The sequence below is a fragment of the Etheostoma cragini genome, chromosome 22 (assembly GCF_013103735.1).
Source record: "Etheostoma cragini isolate CJK2018 chromosome 22, CSU_Ecrag_1.0, whole genome shotgun sequence".
NCBI lineage: Eukaryota > Metazoa > Chordata > Actinopteri > Perciformes > Percidae > Etheostoma > Etheostoma cragini.
This window is the reverse complement of record NC_048428.1, coordinates 5,442,671-5,469,643: the sequence shown is the minus strand read 5'-3', so window position 1 is coordinate 5,469,643 and position 26,973 is coordinate 5,442,671. Positions and strand designations below refer to the sequence as shown.

At 41.2% G+C, this 26,973-nt stretch overlaps 2 protein-coding genes across 2 annotated transcripts in view; both read left to right on the top strand.

Annotated features, from left to right (window-relative positions):
• kcnh2b (potassium voltage-gated channel, subfamily H (eag-related), member 2b) overlaps nucleotides 1–14,767 on the top strand; it is a 299,990-nt gene extending 285,223 nt beyond the window's left edge. Inside the window, exons 13-21 of the mRNA XM_034862772.1 lie at nucleotides 2,102–2,295; nucleotides 5,079–5,181; nucleotides 5,889–6,040; nucleotides 6,542–6,686; nucleotides 7,286–7,475; nucleotides 8,552–8,657; nucleotides 8,788–8,892; nucleotides 12,037–13,561; nucleotides 14,695–14,767. Coding sequence (XP_034718663.1) covers nucleotides 2,102–2,295; nucleotides 5,079–5,181; nucleotides 5,889–6,040; nucleotides 6,542–6,686; nucleotides 7,286–7,475; nucleotides 8,552–8,657; nucleotides 8,788–8,892; nucleotides 12,037–12,447 — 1,406 coding nt within the window. The 3' untranslated portion in view covers nucleotides 12,448–13,561; nucleotides 14,695–14,767. The remainder of the gene's footprint in view (nucleotides 1–2,101; nucleotides 2,296–5,078; nucleotides 5,182–5,888; nucleotides 6,041–6,541; nucleotides 6,687–7,285; nucleotides 7,476–8,551; nucleotides 8,658–8,787; nucleotides 8,893–12,036; nucleotides 13,562–14,694) is intronic.
• A 9,652-nt stretch (nucleotides 14,768–24,419) lies between these two features.
• The window catches only part of LOC117938115 (microtubule-associated protein 4), a 123,348-nt gene continuing 120,794 nt past the window's right edge, over nucleotides 24,420–26,973 (top strand). Inside the window, 2 exon segments of the mRNA XM_034862509.1 lie at nucleotides 24,420–24,460; nucleotides 24,462–24,571. Of these exon segments, the coding sequence (XP_034718400.1) occupies nucleotides 24,435–24,460; nucleotides 24,462–24,571 (136 nt within the window). The 5' untranslated portion in view covers nucleotides 24,420–24,434.

Below are 26,973 nucleotides of genomic sequence, written 5' to 3'. Positions count from 1 at the left end.
ACAAGTACACAATGTGTGTGTACTTGTATATGTGTTTATGTACTGTAAATTAAGCAGAAATGCGTTCACCAGTGGTGAAAACAAAGAAGTTAACTATTTGCTCTATATCATTATGTAACTTTTGCATGTCTTGCCCTAAAAGATATGGAACATAATATTTTAAAAGGTGTGTAAGAAATCTGGTAGTTGGAGAAAAATTTACTTTAAGAAAGTTGTAGAAAAATACTTTTAACATTTTAGGTAATTTTGCCAAAAAATCTACATTTTGAGACATGTACAGTATATGATGTTAAAAATGTGTTTTGCCTAAAACACTTGAAGTACACTGGTCCCATGCCACTGTCATATTTCTGGCTCAAAAAATAATTATTTCAGCCAATACAGTATCCCACGTAGCTTGCATTGCCTTTAATAATTGATGGCGGAGCCAAATGTGCTCTAAATGTTAGGATATGTTAAATATCCCCTTGAAATGTATTGTATGCGTGGCTGATTTTTCAGTTTATTTTTGTTATGTAACAATAATACTTGTACACACACTTTAGGACTGAAACTATTTTCAATCGTGCAATAACACAACATAACATTGAATTGTTTTTATTGTTTACATTGCCTTGTCATCATGCAGTACTCCTGCTGCCCCGTGTTTGGTATTTTTTGTCCCCAAAGTCTCCTTCTAAGCAGTACAAAAATGGTAATGTTTAGGGTTAAGGTTAGGGTTAGCCGCCTGGAAGGCGTTGTTGGAAGAAAAAAACTCTGGCACGGAGCCCTTTTTCCGCCATCAAACTAGCAAAAATGGATTTGGACACGCCCTAAACGCACCTGGCCATTCCCTTCATGCCGTGAACTTAGATCTTTATTATAGGGTCCTTTATGTCTTTAAAGGTCCCATGGCATGATCATTTCACTTTTTGAGGTGTTTTTAACATTATTATGCGTTCCCCCAGCCTGCCTATGGACCCACAGTGGCTAGAAATGGTGATAGGTGTAAATCGAGCCCTGGGTATCCTGCTCTGCATTTGAGAAAATGAAAGCTCAGCACAATCTGGAATCTAGCCCCTTATGACCTCATAAGGTTACCTCACCTTTCTCTGCTCTGCTCGCCCAGAGAATTTGGCCCACCCATGAAAGAGAGTCATCATGGCTTTCAAACAAGTAAAGTGGCAGTTGGTTGAGGCCAAACCGCCAGCCTCCACCTTGCCCCCCCACTCCTCAAAAGCTACAGACTCTGAAATGGCACATACTAAGGAAAGCTCATTGTGGGACTGGCTCTAGTGGCTGTAATTCTGCACCAAGGTTGAATTTTGGGAAAGAGACTTCAGATACAGTATTAGGGGACCACCAAGGTCTATATAAAAGAGACTTCAGATATGGTATTAGGGGACCACTAAAGCCATATTACACACCTAAGGGCCAATTCTGGGATGTTTTTGAATCATTAACAATCTCTTATCCCCATCTGTTGAAAGCCTAACAGTTGACCTATAGCTTTCCCTTTTAGCTTTCAGTTGTTCTTCTTTTAATTTCCTTCTTTCCTGTTATGGTCCTGTCCCAGTATCAGACATCACTCCTCCGCTGGGTTCGGTGTGTAGCTGCATGTCGTGCTAGGTTCCAGTTCCACCATTCGCCGCCAAGTTGTTTTTGGGAGGCCTCTCTTGCAATATGATGTCTGTTGTTTCTGTAACAGGCTTGTTTTCCGGGAGTAGGTTGTTAGCCTTCTGCCCAACCCCCAAGCTTGGAGGGCCAGTGGTTTTCTGTCAGGGTGTCCTTCCCTTAGACTGCATTGGTCCACGACACCATACGGTGTAACCCCCCATCCGCCACCTGGGGGGACGCGCCTCATACGCCGTGCAGTCCCAGCGCGAGGTGCAGTCCCAGTGCGAGGCATTTATGAATATAAATATATGAAAAATTGCAGAGTTTCAGAAACAGTAAGAAGTTATATATACATAGTAACTTCAATTGTCTTTCTTTATCTGTCTTGTCTTGTTGTTTTCATGCCCCAGACAACTGCCACCCAAATGCTGTTGTATTGTTGTCTGACTGCTCAAAATATTGACAATAAGGCTACTTTGACTTCTTGCTTTTCCCATTTTCTCAGGGAAGAACGATATCTTCGGTGAGCCTATCAACCTGTATTCCCGACCAGGTAAATCCAACGCTGATGTGAGGGCTCTAACCTACTGCGACCTCCATAAGATCTTCAGAGAAGATGTTCTGGAGGTTCTGGACATGTATCCTGAGTTTGCAGACCACTTCTGGAACAACCTGGAAATCACCTTCAACCTCCGAGATGTGAGTTTACAACCTCATCAGTACAAGTAATGTGAAGACACCCTGAATACTTTGAAGCAATATGGTTAATATCAGCCACATATATATATATATATATATATATATATATATATATACATATTTAGTGAGGAAAATAAGTATTTGAACACCCTGCTATTTTGCAAGTTCTCCCACTTAGAAATCATGGAAGGGTCTGTAATTGTCATCATAGGTGCATGTCAACTGGGAGAGACATAATCTTTAAAAAAAAATACAGAAATCACAATGTATGATTTTTTAACTATTTATTTGTATGATACAGTTGCAAATAAGTATTTGAACACCTGAGAAAATCAATGTTAATATTTGGTACAGTAGCCTTTGTTTGCAGTTTCAGAGGTCAAATGTTTCCTGTAGTTTCTCACCAGGTTTGCACACACTGGAGAAGGGATTTCAGGTTTCAGATCAATCAGGTTTCTGGGCTGTCGCTGAGAAACACGTTTGAGCTCCCTCCAAAGATTCTCTATTGGATTTAGGTCTGGAGACTGGCTAGGCCACGCCAGAACCTTGATATGATTCTTACAGAGCCACTCCTTGGTTATCCTGGCTGTGTGCTTCGGGTCATTGTCATGTTGGAAGACCCAGCCTTGACCCATCTTCAATGCTCTAACTGAGGGAAGGAGGTTGTTCCCCAAAATCTCGCAATACATGGCCCCGGTCATCCTCTCCTTAATACAGTGCGGTCGCCCTGTCCCATGTGCAGAAAAACACCCCCAAAGCATGATGCTACCACCCCCATGCTTCACAGTAGGGATGGTGATCTTGGGATGGTACTCATCATTCTTCTTCCTCCAAACATGGTTATTGGAATTATGACCAAAAAGTTCTATTTTGATCTCATCTGACCACATGACTTTCTCCCATGATTCCTTTGGATCATCCAAATGGTCACTGGCAAACTTAAGACGGGCCTTGACATGTACTGGTTTAAGCAGGGGAACCTTCCGTGCCATGCATGATTTCAAACCAAGACGTCTTAGTGTATTACCAACAGTAACCTCGGAAACGGTGGTGCTAGCTCTTTCTCACCTTTATTAGGATCATTGAGACCCCACGAGGTGAGATCTTGCATGGAGCCCCAGTCTGAGGGAGATTGACAGTCTTGTTTAGCTTCTTCCATTTTCTATTGATTGCTCCAACAGTGGACCTTTTTTCACCAAGCTGCTTGGCAATTTCCCCGTAGCCCTTTCCAGCCTTGTGGAGGTGTACAATTTTGTCCGTAGTGTCTTTGGACAGCTTTTTGGTCTTGGCCATGTTAGTAGTTGTTGTACTTGCCATGTCAGGATGTCCAAGCAAAGATTTTCCTTTAACCCTTGTGTTGTCTTCCTGTCAAAATTGAAAATTAACACTTTTGTTGACACTTTTTATCGATGTTTTTAACTTTTCTTACGTTTTTGTCCCTTTTTTCAACCCTTTTTTCAATGTGTGTCACTTTTTTGACGTTCAACAGAACCTATTAATTTTAGTTTTACAGTTATTTTCGGAAACCTGATTTTTGGAAAAGATGACCTATTTTCCGGGAATCCCGGGAAATAGCTGTTTTCATTTATTTTTTTAGCCCAAGTAATGTATCGATATCATTCAAATATGCATTCCCAAATCACAAAGTGACATTGTTATATTATTTTTATCATTATTTGGGCAAAAGAACACAGTTTATCTCCACCATCAACATAGTTCTTTACAGATCTTCGCCTGTGACATCTGCTGCAGTGCTGATTATTAAATGCCAGGTGGAATACCCGTCACTTGTCTTCTGCCATTCTAGGCAACCAATGTAAAACCAATATTTTACAAAACTCCATTATACAATCTAATGAAATGTGCCAAAGTAAACCATGAAATGAGTCCTAAACCATTCCATTAAATGAAATCTATTCTGTGGCGGTTGAGATTTGTAAGCGGCAGCAAATGGGAATAATCACTGGAAGTTAACAAAATATTTCTTTATTAGGGCAAGAATATTTCTCCTTTAAACACATACAAGTTCAGCTAATTGAAAAAAAAATGTACAACTGTGCACATAACTCTCTTCCGCAATATCAGCATTGCATTCGACTTGTTACTACATACTTCTGTTAGTTCACAATGCATTCTCACCCTGCCCTTTCATTTTCTTATGGAAGTGTGCTATTAAAAAGCAAGGAGCATTCATCGACTGCGCTCAGGCGGTTTTGGATTTTCGTAACAAATTGGCGCAGATAGAAAACTCTCTCTCCGCCTACACGGATGTAGAATGCTGCTGCGTGATGAATTTAGTGAACCTTTATTACTGTAGCTACGTTACAGCACCTTCGCCTGCATCAACGTTACCGTGTGACAACAATAGAGGCGCACACCTTCTGTTTTATATTTCATTTTATCTCCGTTTCCCTTCACAAGTCCTAGTGAGGAGACGTGACAACATACTGTATGTTGTAGCCTAAAAAACGCATGACATCACTTAGAAACCTTTAACTGAATAAAGTTTAGCTTTTTTTACAAATATCATCCCCACAAGTTTTTTTTTTAAAGATTATTTTGGGCATTTTTAGGACTTCATTGACAGGACAGCATGAAACGACATGAAAGGGGAGAGAGACATGCAGCAAAGGGCCGTAGGTCAGCATTGAAACTGGGCCCACTGCGTGGAGGAATGATTCTCTATATATGGGCGCCCGCTCTAGCAACTGAGCCACCCAGGTGCCCCATCCCCACAATGTTATCTTTTCATAAAGGCTTTTTAATGCTGGTCCTCATTTCAGACCAACATGATCCCAGGCTCTCCGAGCAGTGATGACTCTAACTGTGGGGGGTTCAACAAGTTACGCAGACGCAAGTTATCATTCCGAAGACGCACAGAAACAGGTAACCCTTTCTTAAAGGCCCATCACCCACGTCGGCCATTTGTTTTACTGTCAGCTAAAAAAATACGATCATGCTTTTGGTTGTGCGTGAGTGTGTGTGTGTTCTTGTTTAACTATATTCGTGGGGTCCAAAAACAGGGACTACAGTATACTTGTGGGGTCCCGACAGCTTTTTGGGGCCAAAATGCTGCAACTTTAAAGGGCTGTTCGATAGGTAAGACTTGGTTTTAGGATTAGTGTTAGGGTAAGGGTTAAGGTTAGGTTAGTTAGGCTAGGGAATGCATCATGTCAATGACGGGTCCCCACAAGTTAGTCTGTGTGTGTGTGTGTGTGTGTGTGTGTGTGTGTGTGTCTGTGTGTGTGTGCATATCACTTCTGATACTCGCATCATTCCTATTTTCTCTGATGGTGTCGGACCATGCATGCTGAGACAAAGTCTTCATATCCTCTTAACGTCTGTTAATATCTGTGTGTGTGTGTGTCTATCTGTGTGTGACAGAGAGGCTGTAAGTGTGCGGGTTGTATATTTTAAAGTGCAGAACATTGCCGCTAAGTGTCAAAACAGACACCCCTGTTCTCTGAGTGCACCTTTCTACTTTGATTATGACATTTGTCAGAGTCCTCCCCTAGTGGTCATCTTTGAAAGGTTGGTCCTGACCCAGCTGGACTGACCAATCCACTCTTTTTTCCTCACACACCTGTGTCCAGATGATGCAGATGCTGGTGAAATTAAAAAGTCCCATAAGTCCCTGCGACGAAGACACAGGGAAGCAACCAACAACCAAAAACAGGAGGAGGCACCTCAGCGGCAATGGGAAGCACACCGCAGCTCAGTGTCTTCACACTCCAGTGGTGATGAGGTAAAGCTACAGTCTTCATCAGGACTAATTCTATTCTAATAAATGGGGCTGCCATTGTTGCACACCATGATACAATAAAAACTAGGGCTGGGGCGATATGCTGTTGTCCCGATTCAACTCTTCCAAGACACGTGGGCAATTCACTTTGAATTGCAATTTTCATTTGTTGCAAATCTAGAAGTATTGCAATTCAACAGTATTAAGTATTGTGATTTTTATTTCCTTCATTAACAAAAACAAAAGTTGAATAATACACTTTTAGAGACAAAATATTATGAGACTTGTCTAAAAACAGACTGTTTTCTAAGAAGAATGCACACCACATGTCAGGCATGTATTTTCTGCATTTTCTACTTTTGCTGGAAACAGATATGATGTAGTCCCTGTCAGCATTACCGTATAAACAACAAAATAAGTAGGTGATCACTGGTTAAAAAAATAAAATAATTTTCACCCCTAATAAAAACTAGTGTTAATGTCTTGGATCTACACCTTTTACAGGGGGAGGAATCAATTGTGACTAGACTCGCCCCTCCACCAGCAATGCTGGAGAATCCGCAGGCTCAGGCCATGCCCAGGAACTACAACAGGAACACTGAGGGGGAAGGAGACCCCAAGATTGGGAATACCTGCAACGCTCTGTCAGGTATAGTACACAACAGAATACTGCGTTCCATTTATGGAACTCGGAGCTGGGAATGACGTCACATCCGAGCTGACCCCATTCCAATAAAACAAGTGGGATTTCACTGTGGGATTGGCTCTATGCATGTTAGCCATTGTTGATGAATACGCATTAGGCTGTTTTGTGTGCATACAAACAGCGTAGCAATATGTCAGTACTGTGTGTGCGGTTAGTTTAATGATGCACAAATAAGACAGATGTGTTAAAAAACTGGATAGTACTACAGCTTTCACTACAGTTGATGCACCGAGCAACCATGTTGGATTTGGGTTACTGAGAGGTGCTTTGAATCCCCAACAAGGAAATCCGAGTTCTGAGGGCGGGATTCTAACTTTGATCTCTTACAACTTCTGAGTACAAATGAAACGAAACGCACTAAGAATAGTGTCCCAATATCCTTGTGAATTGTCCAGTAATGCCTGTGTTTCACACATGCATACATGCACGCACGCACGCACGCACGCACGCACGTGCGCGCACACACACACACACACACACACACACACTCATTCACTCACTCACTCACTCTCCTCTTCTCCACCTGTCTTTGTCTCCCACAGGTGCATTCTCTGGGGTGTCCCACATCTTCAGTTTCTGGGGGGAGAGTCGGAGTGGTGGTCAGTACCAGGAGGTTCCCAGCTGCAGCCTCACCTCCCCCCCGTCCCTCAACACGCCGCTGCACAGCCTGAACCGACAACAACGCAACCAGCTGGACACACGCCTGGACCTGCTGCAGAAACAACTCAACAGGTATTACTGTCTGTGTGTCTGTCTGTCTCTGTGTCTGTTTGTGTGTTTGTGTCTGTCTGTCTGTCTTTCTGTCTAGCTGTGTGTCTATCTGTGTGTCTGTGTGTCTGTGTCTGTCTCTGTGTCTGTTTTTGTGTCTGTCTCTGTCTGTCTTTCTATCTTTATGTGTGTCTATGCCTGTCTCTTTGTACGTTTGTGTGTCTGTCTGTCTGTCTATATGTCTGTGTGTCTGTGCCTGTCTCTGTGTCTGTGTGTCTGTCTGTCTGTCTATCTGTCTGTGTGTCTGTGCCTGTCTCTGTGTCTGTGTGTCTGTTTGTGTGTCTGTGTCTGTCTGTTGTTGGAGCTAAATCCTGCTCCATTCTCAGGGTTCAGTCAATTAGTAGTCAAAATCTCAGATGTTGATGTGTGAATCCGTTTTATTACGTAGGATATCCTGAGACAAATACAGAGTCAAGCTAAGACCTAGCATTTGATGGTAAAACGTACCCCTCCTGTATGTGTAGTACACAGGAAGATGAATTTATAATAATATTCAATAAATCTTTAGACCCCTGTGAGACAAACTGAGTGTTTCAGCTCCAAACATTAACAGAATAACAGCCGGATGGACAGACAATTTTAGTATAAACTAAACAGAATATATTTAAAATATTGTAATATGCAGTGGTGAAATGTAACTAAGTAAATTTACTAAGTTCTGTTCTTGAGTTCAAATTAGAGGTATTTCATGCCAATTTCTACTTCTACTTCTACATTTCAGAGGAAAATATTGTACTTTTTACTCCACTACAGTCATCTGACAGCTTTAGGTAATACCTACTTTACAAATTAAGATTTTGGACACAAAAAATATCATTTATTTATTATTTATGATTTATAGTTATTTTGTATTTAAACTGATATTAATAATTGAATAATAAAATTAGAACCAGGACGATAAAAAACACACACACACCTCCTTAAAGATCACATCTGCAGTTTCAGTGAAGTAAATACAATTTTTAAATGTTTAAATGCAACAAATGTATATAATGACAGATAAAATTAACAGTTAACCATCTACTGCATGCTGTGTGCAGGTTGGAGAGTCGTATGTCAACGGACATTGGAGCTATCATGCAGCTGCTGCAGAGACAGATGGCTCTGGTTCCTCCTGCGTACAGCGCTGTGTCCTCACCACCTCAGGTGATCACACACACACACACACACACACACACACACTCACACACAGGTGGTCACTGATTTCACCGACCCAAGCTCTGAATAGACAGAAGGCTACACTTCCTGCAGACCAATAAGATGTGTCCTCTTGCAGGTCTCACCCTACCCTGGTCCCTGCCCAGGACCAGGTCCAGGAGAGAGACTGGTCCAGCCTCCTGTCACACCACTGGAGACGGACACCCTGGCCTCCCTCTCACAGGTTAATTGGTTAATTAAACAACAATTTATAATGTAAAATGTGACTATATACTGTATTTTCTCAACAATTAACATCCAGTTAAAGGGACAATGAGGAACTCATTGAGTTTTGAGCGCATGGACTAGGATTTAAGTTGTGCTCTGGGGACATACAATGAGGAAAATAAGTATTTGACATCCTGCTATTTTGCAAGTTCTCCCACTTAGAAATCATGGAGGGGTCTGAAATTGTCATTGTAGGGGCATGTTCACTGTGACAGACATAATCTAAAAAGGAAAATCCAGAAATCACAATGTATGATTTTTTAACTATTTATTTGTATGATATAGCTTCAAATAAGTATTTGAACACCTGTCTATCCGCTAGATCTCTGACCCTCAAAGACCTGTTAGTCTGCCTTCAAAATGTCCACCTCCACTCCATTTATTATCCTAAATTAGATGTATCTGTTTGAGGTTGTTGCCTGCATAAAGACACCTGTCCACCACATAAAATCAGTAAGAATCCAACTACTAACATGGCCAAGACCAAAAAGCTGTCCAAAGACACTACAGACAAAATTGTACACCTCCACAAGGCTGGAAAGGGCTACGGGGAAATTGCCAAGCAGCTTGGTGAAGAAAGGTCCAATGTTGGAGCATTCATTAGAAAATGGAAGAAGCTAAACATGACTGTCAATCTCCCTCGGACTGGGGCTTCATGCAAGATCTCACCTCGTGGGGTCTCAGTAATCCTAATAAAGGTGAGAAATCACCCCAGAACTACATGGGAGGAGCTGGTCGATGACCTGAAAAGAGCTGGCACCACCGTTTCCTGTTTACTGTTGGTAATACCATAAGACGTCATGGTTTGAAATCATGCATGGTACGGAAGGTTCCCCTGCTTAAACCAGCACATGTCAAGGCCCGTCTTAAGTTTGCCAGTGACCATTTGGATGATCCAGAGGAGTCATGGGAGAAAGTCATGTGGTCAGATGAGACCAAAATAGAACTTTTGGTCATAATTCCAATAACCGTGTTTGGAGGAAGAAGAATGAGTACCATCTCAAGAACGCCATCCCTACTGTGAAGCATGGGGGTGGGAGCATCATGCTTCGGGGGTGTTTTTCTGCACATGGGACAGGGCGACTGCACTGTATTAAGGAGAGGATGACCGGGGCCATGTATTGCGAGATTTTGGGGATTAACCTCCTTCCCTCAGTTAGAGCATTGAAGATGGGTCAAGGCTAGGTCTTCCAACATGACAATGACCCAAAGCACACAGCCAGGAGAACCAAGGAGTGGCTCTGTAAGAAGCATATCAAGGTTCTGGCGTGGCCTAGCCAGTCTCCAGACCTAAACCCAATAGGGAATCTACGGAGGAAGCTCAAACTCCGTGTTTCTCAGCGACTGCCCAGAAACCTGACTGATCAAGAGAAGATCTGTGTGGAGGAGTGGGCCAAAATCCCTTCTGCAGTGTGTGCAAACCTGGTGCAAAACTAGAGGAAACGTTTGAACTCTGTAATTGCAAACAAAGGCTACTGTACCAAATATTAACATTGATTTTCTCTGGTGTTCAAATACTTATTTGCAGCTGTAAAAATCACACATTGTGATTTCTGGATTTTATTTTTTAATTATCTCTCACAGTGAACATGCACCTACGATGACAATTTCAGACCCCTCCATGATTTCTAAGTGGGAAAACTTGCAAAATAGCAGGGTGTTCAAATACTTATTTTCCTCACTGTATAAAATGAGAGGCAAATTGGGGGTGTATGGAAACTCTGGAGGCCAATGAAAGATGAACAGAAAAAAGTGAAGTTTTGGTGCCAGCTTCCTGACTCAGAGCTGTGAACAAGAGAAAAAAAAACCTATTTCCTGTTTGTTTAACGGCAGTTACCTTCTAAAGCACAAATAAGTAAGCATCACAACCTCAACGGATGATTACAGTTTAATTATTGTAATTGTAATTATTGTATTATACAGTTTGCCATATCTTGTGCACTTATCTATCTCTGTACACTTATCTATCGCTGCCCTTATCTTTGCTATTGCGGACCGTTTTTTCCCCAATGTGGGACAAAGAAAGGTTTTCTTATCTTATCTTATCTTATCTAGTCTGTTGAGACAGAAGCTCTTAGTTTCATTGTCCTCTATACTTCCTCCAGTACATCCAACTAGCAGCAGCTAATACCACGCAGCATTAAATGTCGTCGCAGTATGACAAAACTTATCAAACTGCGGGCTGTAGAGTGTGTTCACCCATGTGACCACCAGCAGCCCTCCACTCGTCATTTTAGCTTTTTAATACGGCATCAGACTAATTTGCCTAATCTTCGCGGGTCTTGTTGTGGAAGTTTTCTGTACAGCAGGAGAGAACAGTTTTAGAGAGTAAGACTTTTTGAACCAAAAATAAAGACAGCTGTGCAGCCGAGTCAAAGTTGGTCTTCGGTGGACTTTTTTATTTTTTATTTTTTTTATTATCCTCTGCAGAGCACAACAACATGACGCACAACGTTTACAGGAGCAACGATATGCAGAGTCTGGCAGAGTTAACCCTCGTGTTGTCTTCCCGTAAAATTGAAAATCAACACTTTTGTTGACGCTTTTTATCAATTTTTTAAAAACTTTTTCTTACTTTTTTTGTCCCTTTTTTTTAACCCTTTTGACGCTCTTTTGAATGTTTGTCATTTTTTGATGTTTTCAACACTACGTAACACTAACTTATTAACTTTAGTTTTACAGTTATTTTAGATAATTTTGGTTAATAAACCTAATATATGGGAAATTATACCTAGTGTTTGAGTTAAAAAAGCAGAAATTAGGAATTATTTAGACTAAAATTAAAGGAATGGTTGTTGATAGATAATCACAGACTGGAATATGTGAACTTCTACTCAATACTATTTTGAAAACACTTCAATTTATTTTTCAAATGCTATAAAATTGAATAGTACACCCCAAAATTAATGAAAGTAGAGATTTGTACTTGCCAAAGAGTGTTGTAGTAGTTTGCACGGAGCGGTTTGCTTATAACATTTCCTTCTTGTAGACCACAGAGCACTGAGCTGAGTCAACCCTCATGAAAGAAATTTGACTTTGGGAAGGAATAGTAATACGTAAAAGAGTAACAGCACCCTGTCCCATTGACCTCTCTTTCCAGATCCTGGATTCCCAGGACTTTGAGGAGTTCCCAGCCCAGTCTCTTGATTCCCTGCAGCCCCAGGACACCCCACTGATTAACACCAACCAGGGCCAGCTCACTACCTCTAGACTGGACATCCTGGGGCAGCATCGGGATCTGGGACTGGTCCCTGAGGCTGGAGTCATTTCTGGGCCAGGTTCAGGTGTAGGGATAGATTTTGGGAGCGAGGATGCAGTAGGGTCAAGCTTAGGAGCAGGGTCAGACTTTGGTTCAGGGGTATGTATGGGGGCTGGGGTTGGGCCAGCAACTGGATCAGGGGTATCTTCCCTGGATCCTGAAACCCAAAGAAGGCTGTCCCTCCAAGAACCACAGACACCTCTGGACTCACGGACACAACACAGACAGAGCTCTGACCCAGGCGGGAGCTAAGGAAGAAGCAGGGGGAGGAGAGTGGGATGGAGGGAGAGCTACAGAGAGAGAATAGAGCGTTGTTTCTTCCTGCAGTCTCTCTTTTAACAGATCCTCGTGGTACCCCTGGAGATCCAGAGGCACCTACTGCACCTACCACCAAAACCCTTTAGGGCACCCAGAGACTCTGTTTTCACCGCTGAAGTTTCGCCTCTGATCTCTTAAAAAAGGACACACAGCTCAGAGAGAGGAGAGCCAGACCGGTCGGTTAAGGAAAGGGTTAAGGTCTCTCTCTGTCTCTCTCTTCCACAAGTCCCGCCCCCGGAGCGTTCTGGACGCCACAACGGTACAACCTTTAACCAAAACCACAACCAGAGCAGAGAGGAGCTCTGCATCTTATTAAACACAGTCCAGGTCGACCCAGACGGATCAGGTGTGGACCTCTCAGTTATCTGCTGAAGGATGACACTTTACACACACACACACACACACACACACACACACACACACACACACACACACACACACACACACACACACATACATGACTGCTATTCTGTAGAATAATCCCTTTACTGCTTTGTCCAGTGTTGGAAGACTGACAAGAACAAGACAACAAGGGACAGAATAACGACGAAACCAGTAGCCATTTACGTCTTGCACTGAAACTATTGATATAATGATTATTCTATACTATATGTCCGTGGCGCTTCCGATAAACTCACAAACTAGCTGGTGAATTGTAGTGTTAGCTGGCCTAACAGGAAACCTGCTGTCCAGTTCTGTCATTGGTTTCACCCCCCCCACCCGAGGTCCTGCCCCAGGAGGCGGAGCCAACGCTTTCCCCTTCTCAAGAACACACTGGATTGGCTGGTTTGCAGCTCGGGGGTGGGAACTGGAGGGTTAAAAGCCATGATTTTTTCTCAAAGAACATATCAGCGACCAGATTATAAACCTTGTACAGATTTGCTGTGGAGTAAAGAACATATGGCACGCTTGGGCAGTGTCACAAACAGGTAAACTGGCAAACTTACAAGTTTACCACGACAATAGAGCACCACAAGCAGCCAACTATAAATAATCAAACAAGCAGGAAACCCCAGAATATTAAATCCATGAGTCATGGTTTTAAAGTGTAACTCTTGCCAAAATGCAACCTAGGGTCTTTTTGTGAATGTACCTGAGTCAAACTTTCATTTAAAAGCATAATTAGGACAGAAGTGCCACTTTTAAGTTGACCGTATTTTAGTTTTTCGGTCTAATGGCCTTTTGAATGGGAGTCCCAGGGGCATTACTGTGATCGTGTCAAAATCACTATTTTTAAAACACTACATGAGACTTTGCTCCAAGTAAGGCCTCTACACATGACCTCGGATAGATAGAGAGATAGATAGATACTTTATTCATCCCAAAGGAAATTTTAAGCATTCAGTAGCAAGACAATCATAACACAACGTACCTAAGAATAAATATAAAACTGAAAATCACTCATAGAAATGCAATGACCATTGTAAGGTGAGATACTTTTGTAGACTGTGTGCAATGATGATAGTGCAAAAGTGCAAAAGTGAACAGTGCAGGGATTAAACATTGCAATAGTTCATGATAAAATATTGACTTTGACTATAAATGTAAACATAATAACTCAGTATTGAGAACATTGTTTGTGCACACAGAGTTCACTAAAAAGAAAGGTTTAACAACTCACTGTAGCTTTTGGTTTTTCCGCTCTGAGCCATCTTGCCAGTTAAAAGAATCGATCTCCGAATGCAACGCAACAGGAAGGAGAGCAAAGATGGAAAGCTCCTAAAGCTTAGTTCCATTTAAATACAGGGATAATTTGTTGTTTTGTCTTTAGTGGAAAATAATATTGACCTTATGACATTTCCTCCATTTGCATTCAGAGATCAACACTTTTTAACTGGCGAGACGGCTGATAGCGTAAACAACAACAGCTACAGTGAGTTGTTCAAAATCTTATTTAGTAAACTCTGTGAACACAAACAATGTTCTCGATGCTTGAGTTAATGTGTAGATACCTGGAGCAAAGTCCCATGTTATTTCGAGCCTTCTTAGTGTTTTAAAAATAGTGATTTTGTTACAATCCTAGTCCCAAGGACTGCCATTCAAAAGGCCATTAGACCGAAAATACGGTCCATTTTGAAAGTGGCGCTTCCATCCTAATTGTACTTTCAAACTAAATGTTAACTCTGGTACATTCAAAAAAAGACCCTTGGTTGCATTTTGGCGGGAGTTACGCTTTAAAAGAGAACTTTGATGATATGATGACACGGTACTGGCTTGCTTTAATTTCCAAAAAATCAAAGCACATGCATAAGGGGAAAAAAGGCTGAGTGATTCCAGTTTATCATAGTTGAATTTGCTACCTCAGATTCCATTGGTCCTTACTTTTTTCACCTGAGCAGGCACACAGAATGCTTTCACCTTGTACAAGTCCGTCAGGTGATCCGTAGAAATACAAGTTTGCCAGTTTACAATGACCAGTCGAATGCGCCATCGTTCTACATCCAGTACAATATGCAAACACTGGCAAAAATAGATCAGTGAGTGCTTTAATCTTATTATAATGTGTAGTAAGTCCAGGTGTAAACCTTTTTACGTGTTTTTTTCATGTTTGTCCTCGTCTGCAGAGCATGGCGTACAGTACGTTTGCTTCCGCAAATTGTAGAGAGTCACTGGATTCTATGGTTCAGGACACATTTGTTTTCTTTGCCCTAAACTGATGTTAGTGGCTTGTAATGACAGATTTGGAGTGTTTATGTTTTGAATATAGACAGCACAAATACAAAAAAAAGACTTTACAATGTAACTTTTAAAACGCCGAGGAGGTCATCCAAGAATTTTCAATACTACAGCAGCATTGATCCCAAAAAGACAAAATTGTATGTTAGCACCACTGTCTTTGAAAATCCTTTATATTTAATGCTAATGTATGCTCATTACCTTCCATTATGAAGTCCTCAGATCCTTGTCATGTGCTGCTAGGCCACCAAGCCACTATCCTTCTTCTTGGGTGTATGAAGATGAAGCATAGAGCCTAGTTCAATTACTCAAGTCTGAGTCACACTGCACTGTTCAGGTTCATCAAAAGTTACCACCGGTTTCATTTGGCTCAGTGCATCGGCGTTGTACTGCTATGCTGTATGCTACACTGTGTGGACTGCCTTCCGCCATAGTACCCAACGTATAACCCCAGTTTAGCAGCAAAAGGTAATGTGTTGAAGGGATTTTCAAACTGTGAACTAAGAAACATCTTTGGTCTAGGCCTCCATCTTGCATCTACCTGCATGATATCACTTCAGGGGAAGGTTATGTCGTTGAGCATGTTCATTAATATCAAACAGCTACACACTAAAGCTTTAACGGGGAATGATTGGATTTCTTTTGTTTATAAAGGTTTCTCACTGAGCACTACAAAGGTTGGTTCCTTTTCAATTAAACATTATCAAGAGAAAGGTATTCCTGCATTCTAAGAATTACTGTACAGTATATGTATTTTCTCAATGGATGTACATTGCTGCAATACCCAGACCATAATGCCCAGACCATAAGGCAGCACTGACAGTGTTTATCTAATTTTTAAAAACAAAATAAAATAATAATATTTTTAATGAAACTTAAAAGTTTAACACTTGGCAAGGGGCACTTCCATCACATGCATCTGGATAGAACGTTTACACTTCCCTTCAAATCTCACTAACCATAAATGGAATTAATAGCAATGTAATTTCCCCCAGAATTTATGATAAGATGTTGTTGGTAATGGAAATGAACGTGTGTAGTGGTGCCACTGTTAAAGGTCCCATGGCATGAGAACTTCCCTTTACAAGTTTTTTTAACATTAATATGTGTTTCCCCAGCCTGCCTATGGTCCCCCGGTGGCTAGAAATGGTGAGAGGTGTAAACCGAGCCCTGGGTATCTTGCTTTGCCTTTGAGAAAATGAAAGCTCAGATGGGCCAATCTGGAATCGTGCTACTTATGAAGTCATAAGGGGCAATGTTGCCTCCCCTTTCTCTGCTTTGCCTGCCCAGAGAATTTAACCCACCCATGACAGACACCATGGCTTTTAAACAAGCAAAGTGGCAGTAGGTCAAGGCCCCTCCTCAGAAATGTTGGACTCAGAAATGGCCCATCCTAAGGAAAGCTCATTGTGGGACTGGCTCTAGTGACTGTAATTCTGCAGCAAGGCTGATTTTCGGGAAAGAGACTTCAGATACAATCGATATAAAAGAGATATGGTATTAGGGAACCACTAAGGTCTATAGAAAAGAGACTTGAGACTTGGGTCATGGGACCCTTGAAACAGGGTAGGTGCGGAGTCTGGAGTTCCCCCAGATACCTCAGGGCAAAGCTGAACGAAAACTAAGAGCAGGTGCAATGATAAACCCTTATAGTAAAAAAAATTATTGCTTTTGCCACATCCTTCAGGTCTATCAGTTTTGAGTTGCCAAGCGGAAGCGGAAATAAAAACCTATAACATTTTCAAATTGCCTTCCCTGATACAAAATGATACGGCTAGACCACACAGTGATGAGTCATAACACATGGAAAGCCTGATGAAGTGCAATAGTCCTTTAAACAGTTGAGACTTGTAGCAGCTTTACTGCATCCGTTTACTTTGAGCACTTTATTTCTTAAACAGTGCAGATGTTTAATAAAGACTCAGGAACGTGTCATTGATGTTAGAGGGTTGAATTTCCTTTGTCTCAGAACTCAAAACCAACCAATCAGAAGAAAGAAACTGGAGGGACGTGACATTTCTTCAGTAACATCCGTAACACTGGCGGAGTTCCCTTGTAAAGCAGAATTGTGAAGATTGTACATTTGTGCTTGCTGGTCTAAGCTCTTGTATTTATTCATTGTTGTAGGATTGTTTTGTTTTTGTTTGCCTGTGTTATATCGCCTGGTCTTGGGTTAATGAACAGGAAGTGAAGGCTTTAATGTCCCTCCCCATCTTGTTTCCTTTTGTTCCTAATCCTAAAATGAACCGTCATACAACCATTTTTAATCATCCTTCAACATAAATGAAGTGCTTGGTGAGTGGTGCACATTATTACTATTAATACAATTATTACTAATTCTAAACAGCAGAGTGGTACACAACAGAGTGCTTCACATTAATATTATACGTAATTATTTCAGTAATTTGCGGTAATTGGACCGTGTGGCTGTTTGTAAGCAGCTAATGTCGCGCTTTGCAAAGCTGCACTGAATGCACAATGTGCACAAATAATCATTGGTGACATATTAAACTCGCATGTTCTGTAAATACAGCTAGATTATCTATGATTTCAAAGTTCAACCACGCATATTTTCAGAGTGACTTAAAATCATAAATTGGGTGTGATTGAATTGGTTAGGAACCCAGAGAAGTGTTGTAAAGATGAAGGGTGGATTGGAGGGCTGCACCATATGAGGAATATAAGCGATAACGCTGTTGAATTATGATAACTATTGATAAATGAAAGTGTACTCAGTTCTGCATTTTCGCTGATTTTAGTATTCTGCCTAAATGCAACAAATTGCTTGTTGAATTTAAAATAAATGAAAGGAAATCATTTCCAACATTGTTTTATTGGACAAATAAATTGAATATTGAATATGAACGTTACATTTTTAAGGTTAACTTCTGTTTTTTTCAACCTGGACCCTATTTCCCTAAGTGACTGATGGGAACAACAATCTTTGACATTGGTCCAGTACCATATAAAACAAGCCACAATGTAAGTCAATCGGGAAATTTTCCAGCTTGTATTTGCAGTCACAAAGGTGGTGTTTTTGCCACTGTCTGCCACTATTATGGAAAGGATCCCTCCAACCATAGACCTTTAAAACCTCTATGAGACCTTTCTGTTTAACCACAAACAGTCCCTAGCGCTTAACCCACCAGACTCCATTTAAAAAAGCGATATTTTTAGCGTGTGTAGAGCCAACGTATTCTCACATGTAAATCGGTAAACTTTGCGTTTATTTCAACCAAAACTAGAGTTGTGATGGTTGGAAGTTTGGAAAGACAACCCAAAGACGGCTTTTCATAGTGTTGTTTTGTTTCTGTCGACTTTGAATGAAGTGTATTGTACTTTTACTAAAATTACTGTTTATTTACATGGAGTCTGGTGGGTTCAGCAAACGCTATTTCGCGGCTGTTTTTGTTTAAAAAAAGTATCTTTCTCTTTAACAGAAAGGTCAACCTCCTTCCAAATCCTTTCCTTAATGTTGTCAGACACTTAGAATATTAATCTGAGTCTGTCAGCGGCGAAACAAGCACTTTTGTGAAGGTAAATTCAACCTGGACAATTAACTTACACTGTAGCTTGTTTTACCTAATACTTAATTCTACCTTTCGCTTAAAACTGGACCAATGGCAAAGAATGTTGTTCCCATCTGTCACTTAGACACAAAAACATGGTAAAATAGGGACCAGGTTGAAAAAAAAACAGTAGTTACACTTTGAAGTGCAGTTTTCTACTGATAAAAAATTTCTTGAGTGTTTTTCCCGATAAGTCGCAGCCTTTCGCCATATGTTTTTTTGCGCCAGTTCATGACTATAAAAAAACAATCTATTGTGCAGCCATAGCTGTTTTTATACTGCAGAAACTGATTCTAGCTGTGTTAAGATGAATTGCAATTCAACATAATATTGTTTTCAGCATTCTGTTAAAATGTGAGTGAATGCATCATGGATGTCCAATGCTGATAAGCTGACACTGCACACATCAACTGAGCTTTTCTTACTACTGAACCATATCTGCTTGTTGTTGTTTTACACGGTTTACTTTGCTGACACACGTATTGCCATCAGTAAGTTGCCACCAGCAGTCCTTGCAACAAGGTCCCATAACAAATCAATTAGCCAGTAAATACACAGTGAATCGTCAAGTTCTTTTCCTTTTGTTCTACAGTGCAGTGCTGAGGTAATGATTTCCAGAAGTGGGCTCTCCTCGCCTTCACACATACTGTAGTGAGAGTTTTGTTAGTTCAATACCAGTCACCTAGTGGCCTGAACTTTATCTTTACATTCAGAACTATGACCTCAAAACTAGAATGTGGTTGTTTTTGACTCTTCTTCCTTGTATATGTGACGATAGACCTTAGTGGAATATTCAGTGCTAACAGAATAGATTTATGTAATGCATACTGCATATTATTAACGTTGAGGATGCACTTTGGAAAAAAAAAGAATCTTGGGGGACTGGATTTTGTGGGTTGGGGGAGGGAGGGTGTTTAAGGTGGTTAGAGTAGTTCTTTCCCCCTTTGCATCTGAACACACATACAGACATAAAAACCCAGCTCTCTCAGAAACACTCACACACACACACACACACACACACACACACACACATACACACACACACACACACACACCTCCCTACCTTATATGCTCTTCCATATTGCTGAGGTTTTTTCAGCTCTGTTTGGCTTTCTATGAGTTCTGACAGACTTTGGTCCTGTATTTGTAGATATTTTTGAGCTATCGGGGGGGGGGGGGGGGGGGGGGGGGGGGGGGGGGGGGGGGGGGGGGGGGGGTTGATACTGTTTACACAACACTGGATCTGCTCTGTCACTTAATGCCTGTACATACCATCTTCTACTACTTGTAATGGAATCAAACTCTTTGGCACTTGTATAGCCAGCACTATGCAGAACTGAAATGAAAAAAATGTCTTTGGCATGCTTTGAAATGCAGAAAACTATAGAGGAAAAATATGCTAAATGAAAAAAAAATAAAGTCTGCTCTAGTTTCTCGCAAAGAAATGATCACCTAATTGAAAGAGTGATTGATTGATGAGCTTAATTAAAGGTGATAGGAATGATGATGCTAAAGACTTTTCATATTGTGCACCTTTTGACTTGCATGCTGCACCGAGAGTCAGCCAGGAATGAGAGGGTTTGATATGCAAAGCAGCTGATTTTTCAGCTGATCTGTATGTTTGCAAGCTGTGTGTAGAGTGAAACACTGAATTCTTCCGAGTTACGGGAGTGTCTTATTTATATATACATATAAATATATATATACTTATTTATACTTCCATGTCATGGAAGAGATGGGTACTGAATAGCTGCAAATATAGTGATCCTAGATGATACAATATTATATTGTATATTTGTATCTTTTGTTGCAAAACCACTGTAACGGAGTGATGCATGTGAGGCAGTCCTGGGCAGAACTCTGCACTGTTTCCCAAAAATCAAGGAGCGCTTGATTTACCTTGTCTGGGCTGTGTTTCCATAGACTGGAGTAAACCCCGGCCACTCAATTATCCTGCTTCAGTTCCCAATTATGCGGGAACCAATCAGAAACTGGCTTATGTACCTGGCTGCTGCTATTGGTTTAACATGATGACGTTAGAGAAGCAACCAACCAGCTTCTTGTTTACATTCAACATAGCGGCCATCGAACGCCACCGAAGCGCAGCAAATCCGTTGATGCCGCTGCCGCTTCTACGTCACCCGGATCGTTGATCTGATTGGCCGAAGGACTATCCAATTGTGTACAGAGTCATTTGAACGACGCCCATTGGTCCCGCCTCTTGTGCAGAGAAAATACAGAGTAAACTCCCCCAGACCAACGCTCAATCTCAGATCTACTGAGCTTGGCTTAGTCTGGTGATGCCACTCTAGTGTTTCCACTCTTCCCTGACAAAGTTGAATCAAGAGCATCTAAAATATTTCTCCCTGCTGGGATAGGCTACTCTCTGAAGACTATTATCAACACATCCAAGTGCAGTTTTGGACCACATCTTTCTTTCAGTAGCATATCTTTAACATATTTTGCTGAGGAAAAAACCCAAAATATATTGTGTGTGATGTGTCCCAAAAGCTCTCACACATCTGTTCTCTATATGAGTCCCTGGAATAACCGTAGATTTACAATACTGGGCTGGCCGATACAGGGCTTTATTCATATCAAATGTTGAAGGAAGGAGGGAGAAATGGTGAAGCTCTAGGTTCTGATTGTGTGATAGCATTATCATCGGTTGAACTTTATAAAATTTCAAAATATTTCTTTCAATAAAGCTCTTTGAAAGCAAAATGATGATGTCAGGACTGATCCTTGTGTGATGTCAGTGGGACTGTATTTCTTTCTCTTCATATTTGTATACTTATGAATATATAGTTGTAAAGAACAATCCACTTTGCCTCTCCTGAATGACATTTTTTCAGTCTTTGTGTCATAAATGCATATTGGCTTTTTCAACTGTGCACAATTGTCACATTGAACCATTATTCCTGACAAAACATTACAAGTAGCCACTTTCTGTCTTTGTCCTCTTCCGTATGGCCCGACAAACTCTAAACTGTAAATCCTCAAATCTTCCACATAGATACCCTTAAACCAAGTTTTTCTACTAAGGAAACATTTTAAGGGTTCTTGAGTACCTTCAGTCCACCTTGCCCCCACTCACACTAGCTGTGTTTCTATCCACATGTTTTTATCCAAAGTGAGTGATATTGAATAAAAAATGTCTTATGAAACCATGTCTTAAAAAAGAGTTGTCTCGCAGCGATGCCGGAGGGAAAATAAAAGCCAAGTTGCATCTGCATCATCATTGTGTCTATAGCGTTGTTGTTTTCTTATTATAGCTTAATATGTCGCTATAAGCTGGTACATAAGCACTATTACAACTTGGATGGAAACACACTTTCACCACCTTTATTCACATGAGTTGTTTTTACTCAACTTCAGATATTTAGATTGACAAGTAGATGGAAACGTAGCTACTGACTCTCCTCTCCACAGATCACAGGCGTAGACAGTGGGGACGGGGGTTACGCGTACATATCATTTCATCAAGAAATCTTTTTGTACTCCCCACTTTTTTTTTAAATGTCGAACTCAATTTAGTTCATAAGAAAATAAAGTTCATAACACATGTAACTCTTGAGTCTGATGTCACGTCTGTTGACAATGTCAGCATGGTACATGTATACATGAAGCAGAACCAACCCATTCTCACTCCGAACACGTAGAATATGGACATTTGGACAGTGGCTGTCCACGTCTACTGCAACGAAAAAGAGCCCTTTGGCGTGTGTAGAACGTACCGGGGGGAGCAGCGTGTAGACAGGGTTTAGAGAGTAGTGTCTAAGGGGGAGATTCTACGTAGAGAGGGGAGCCAAAACATGAGATACAAGGTAATGGAGCCTTTTATACACTGTTGTGTTTTTTTTAGAAATAAAAAATGGACAAATAGTCTTTAACCCTCACGTTGTCCTCAGGTCAAATTGACCTGTTTTCCTATATCAATGTTCTTTTAATTCCCCAAAATAACATGATTGATTCCACACAACGCTCTTTCGCAAGTACAAATCTCTACTTTCAACAATTTTGGGGTGTCTAATTCAATTTCATTGCATTTGAAAAATAAAAACTGAAGTGGTTTTGAAATAGTGTTGAGTAAAAGTTGACATATTCCAGTCTGTGATTATCCATCAACATCCATTCCTTTCATCTTAGTCAAATTAATTCCTAATTTCTGCTTTTCTAACTCAATCATTAGGTATAATGAGGGTTACTGACCATAAATTCCAAAAATAACTGTAAAACTAAAGTTAATAAGTTGTTACGTAGTGTTGAAAACGTCAACAAAAGCAAAAACATTGAAAACAAGGGACACAAACGTAAGAAAAGTAATAGATAAAAAGCATCAACAAAAGTGTTGATTTTTATTTTTGGCAGGAAGAAAAGACGAGGGTTAGTCACTTCAGATGTCAAGATGATCGCCGTCGGGCTGACCTCTAGCTCACCCAGTAAGAGCGTGCGCCCCATGACGCCTGAGTCCTTGGCAGCGGCCCGGGTTCTAATCCAACCTGCGGCCCTTTGCTACATGTCCCCCCTCTCTTTCTCCCCCCCTTCCCTGTCTATCCCTTGTCACTATCAAATAAAGGGAAAAGCCCCCAAAAATAACCTTCAAAAAAGTTATTTACTGTCAAAACGACGCCAAAATGAATGGGAGTCAATGGGATGCTAATGGAAGATGATGGCTTATTAGCCTCAGAATCTCCCTATAGGAAGTCTGGATAATAACTTTCTACCCCCCATGCTAACTATGAGGCCCTGAGCCCTTGGGCTGTGCTGGAAGCCCATTTAGTAATCACTCAACTGCTAAAAAAATCCAGTCAACGTGGAGTATGTCCGCCCACCTCCTCCAGACACGCTTTGTTACGCACCCATTTAATGACAATAATAACACATTTTATCTATAGGCCGCATTTAAAAGATAACTAGAAACACCCTAAAGGCACAAGGCAGCGCAGGACATTGATTTCACAGACTAGGCTACTGATGCAAGCTAGAGAAAAAGAAGGCCGTGTCTAGCCTGGGACTGATGTTAGCCATTTCTATCACCAGGTGTCACTATTAACCCACACTAGGCTATGTGAGGTTGAACCATGTTGGAGTTAACTGCTTTTGTTTGTTCTCCTCCCAGGTTCTTTACATTAAACGTTACTGTAATAACGGCCAAAATATTTTATTCATATATTAACTGGACATTTGACCATGTCTGTTGTTTTCTGTTGCTCACATATAATCGGAGTTAAAGTGGACATATAATAAAGATTGGCCTTGAATTGTTGTACTTCCAGCTATATGTAATCTAAATATTAAAACAGAATACCTGGCCCGTCTGTAATACGGTTCAAAGTAGGCTACCCCTGTAATTTCTAGTTTCTAACCGGAGTCTCCGTATTTGCGATAATAACTCATCACGGTGACATTTCAGTGAGCCGGGTGATAGAAGGGCGTCTTCCTGGGCCGTGGCCGTATCCAGACCGTGTCCCCACCGGCGATTGGACCTGCATCGTCCCGTAAAAGGAGTCAAACTTCTCCATTGCGTGTGTAAGGTGTCTGTCAAAAGTAAATTTAGTGACGACGAAGGACCGTCCCAGGATCTGAAAGCTGTGATTGGACAATACGCTCGTCCCTCACAGTTTAGCTTCAATTTCATTGGATAAAATAAAAGCCAGTCACCGATATCGATCAATGATTGGAGCAGAGTTTCTCCCAGGAGGAGCAGGTTAGTCTGCGGCCAAAGAGTGCATACTCGGGTGGGCGGATCGTAGCGGTGACAGCGACGCTCGTAGACTCCCGACAAACTGTCAAAAAGCAGACAACTAACGGTGAGTCGCGTTGAAATATGAACATTGTGTGGTACTCGCTTTGTGTGGGAACGTGTGCTGTTTGCGTAGAGCGTGGACCAAGCGGGCGAGAAGCTGGAATCTTTGTAGCAGTGAAATGACGGTGATTTTGGATGAGTGATCTCACAGCACGCATCACGGCGACGCTGTAGTGGTGTAGGATGGTGCTGCCTTCAGGTGCTCCTCGGAAACTCTTTTTATTTCGAAAAGCAGTTAGCTTAGTACAGGAATGTAATTTCCATTCTTTAAATTTAAATTGCTAGCCAACGTCTCCCTGCTAACACTGACTATAAACTTTCACATTTCCCGTCATACTTGGGCTACTACAAAAGTGGGTGGGTCACATGTAACTGGATAAGGTCCTTCCGATATTCCCGACAGCACTTGAGGCAGCATGGGAGCGCACTGTGAAGTTGCACTGTCACAGCAGACAGAGGGGCGAAGTTATGGAAGCTAGCTCCATTTATTTACACTTCAGTAGTAGGACTGAACAGCAAAGGTACTTGTTGTGTGGGTTCTGTGTGTATGTTAGGCTACATGCTGTAGTTGAGTTCTAGGTTCTACTTAACTGTGCATGCATAGACTTTTTCCACATCCAACATTACAACGATATTTTTATTTATGGATGGGTAAGTAGGCCTAGTAAGGGTAGTTAATTATTTCTCGGTGCAGTCTGATTGATGACACATTTACTCCATAGAGTCACATACAGGACCGTAGCCACCCTAGAAGGAGGGTGGGGGGGGGACTCTTTAGGAAAAAAACACAACCTTCTGGCAGTGTTTCCTCATTTATTATTAAATTATAAGGTTCAAATTGATCCTTTTGCTGACTTTCTATGCACTAAATTGTGCTGGATTAGCTTGTCTGCTGGTATCTTAAAAAGCACGCTTTTTGCAATATTTACTACAATGTTGTCAAATTGCTTACCGTGATCATGTACTAACATGAGACATGTTAGTTAACATGGTAAAACAGAGAATTGTGTCTTTTTAGATAAACAGATGTGACAAAGTTTCTTTTTGGGGACGTCATTTGATATCCCTTAAATTAAAAAACATAGCTCCAAGCAATATTGGGTGACGTTACTTCTTGTTGACGTTCAAAGTATTTTCAAACTAAACAAGACTAGCTTGCCCCCCCCCCCCCCCCCCCCCCCCCCCCCCTCCTCCTCCTCCTCATCCCACCCCCTCCACCTCACATCTGTGCTTCCGCACCAACCCCCATCTCCAAATCCTTCTTGACGGTTCGGTTATTGTCTGGAAAGCTGGAACACTGTTTGTGTATGAATCGGTATCGGCATTTATAACGGCCGAGTTACATTTTTTATATATATATATATATATATATATATATATACACACACACACACACAGTACATGCCAAAAGTTTGGACACACCTTCTCATTCAATGCGTGACCTTTATTTTCATGACTATTTACATTGTAGATTATCACTGATAGCATCAAAACTATGAATGAACACATATGGAATTAAAGTGTGAAATAACTGAAAACATGTCTTATGTTCTAGTTTCTTCAAAGTAGCCAACCTTTGCTCTGATTCCTGCTTTGCAAACTCTTGGCATTCTCTTGATGAGCTTCAAGAGGTAGTCACCTGAAAAGGTTTCCCAACAGACTTGAAAGAGTTCCCAGAGATGCTCGGCCCTTGTTGGCCCTTTGCCTTCACTCTGCCGTCCAAACCATCTCGATTGGGTTCAGGTCTGGTGACTGTTAAGGCGCAGCACTCCATCACTCTCCTTCTTGGTTACATAGCCCTTACACAGCCTGGAGGTGTGTTAAGGGTCATTGTCCTGTTGAAAAATAAATGATGTTCCAACTAAACGCAAACTGGATGGGATGTTGAACAACACTTGTTCTCGAGATGTGTCTGCTGCTAGAACTGTGTGTGGTATTCATCTGGTCTCTTATTTGAGCTGCTGTTAACTTGCGATTTCTAAGGCTGGTGACCCAGATGAACTTATCCTCAGCAGCAGAGGTGACTCTTGGTCTTCCTTTCCTGGGGCGGTCCTCATGTGAGCCAGTTTTGTACTAGCGCTTGATGGTTTTTGCGACTGCACTTGGGGACATATTCAAAGTTTTTGCAATTTTCCAGAGCGACTGACCTTCATTTTTTAAAGTAATGAGGAACACTTGTTTCTCTTCACTTAGCTGATTGGTTCTTGCCATAATATGAATTCTAACAGTTGTCCAATAGGAACGTGACTCCTGCACAACACAGGTGTTCAAATACTTATTTGCAGCTTTATCACACAAAAGTTAAAAAAATCATACATTGTGATTTTGATTTTTTTTTAGATTATGTCTCTCACAGTGGACATGCACCTACAATGACAATTTCAGACCCCTCCATGATTTCTAAGT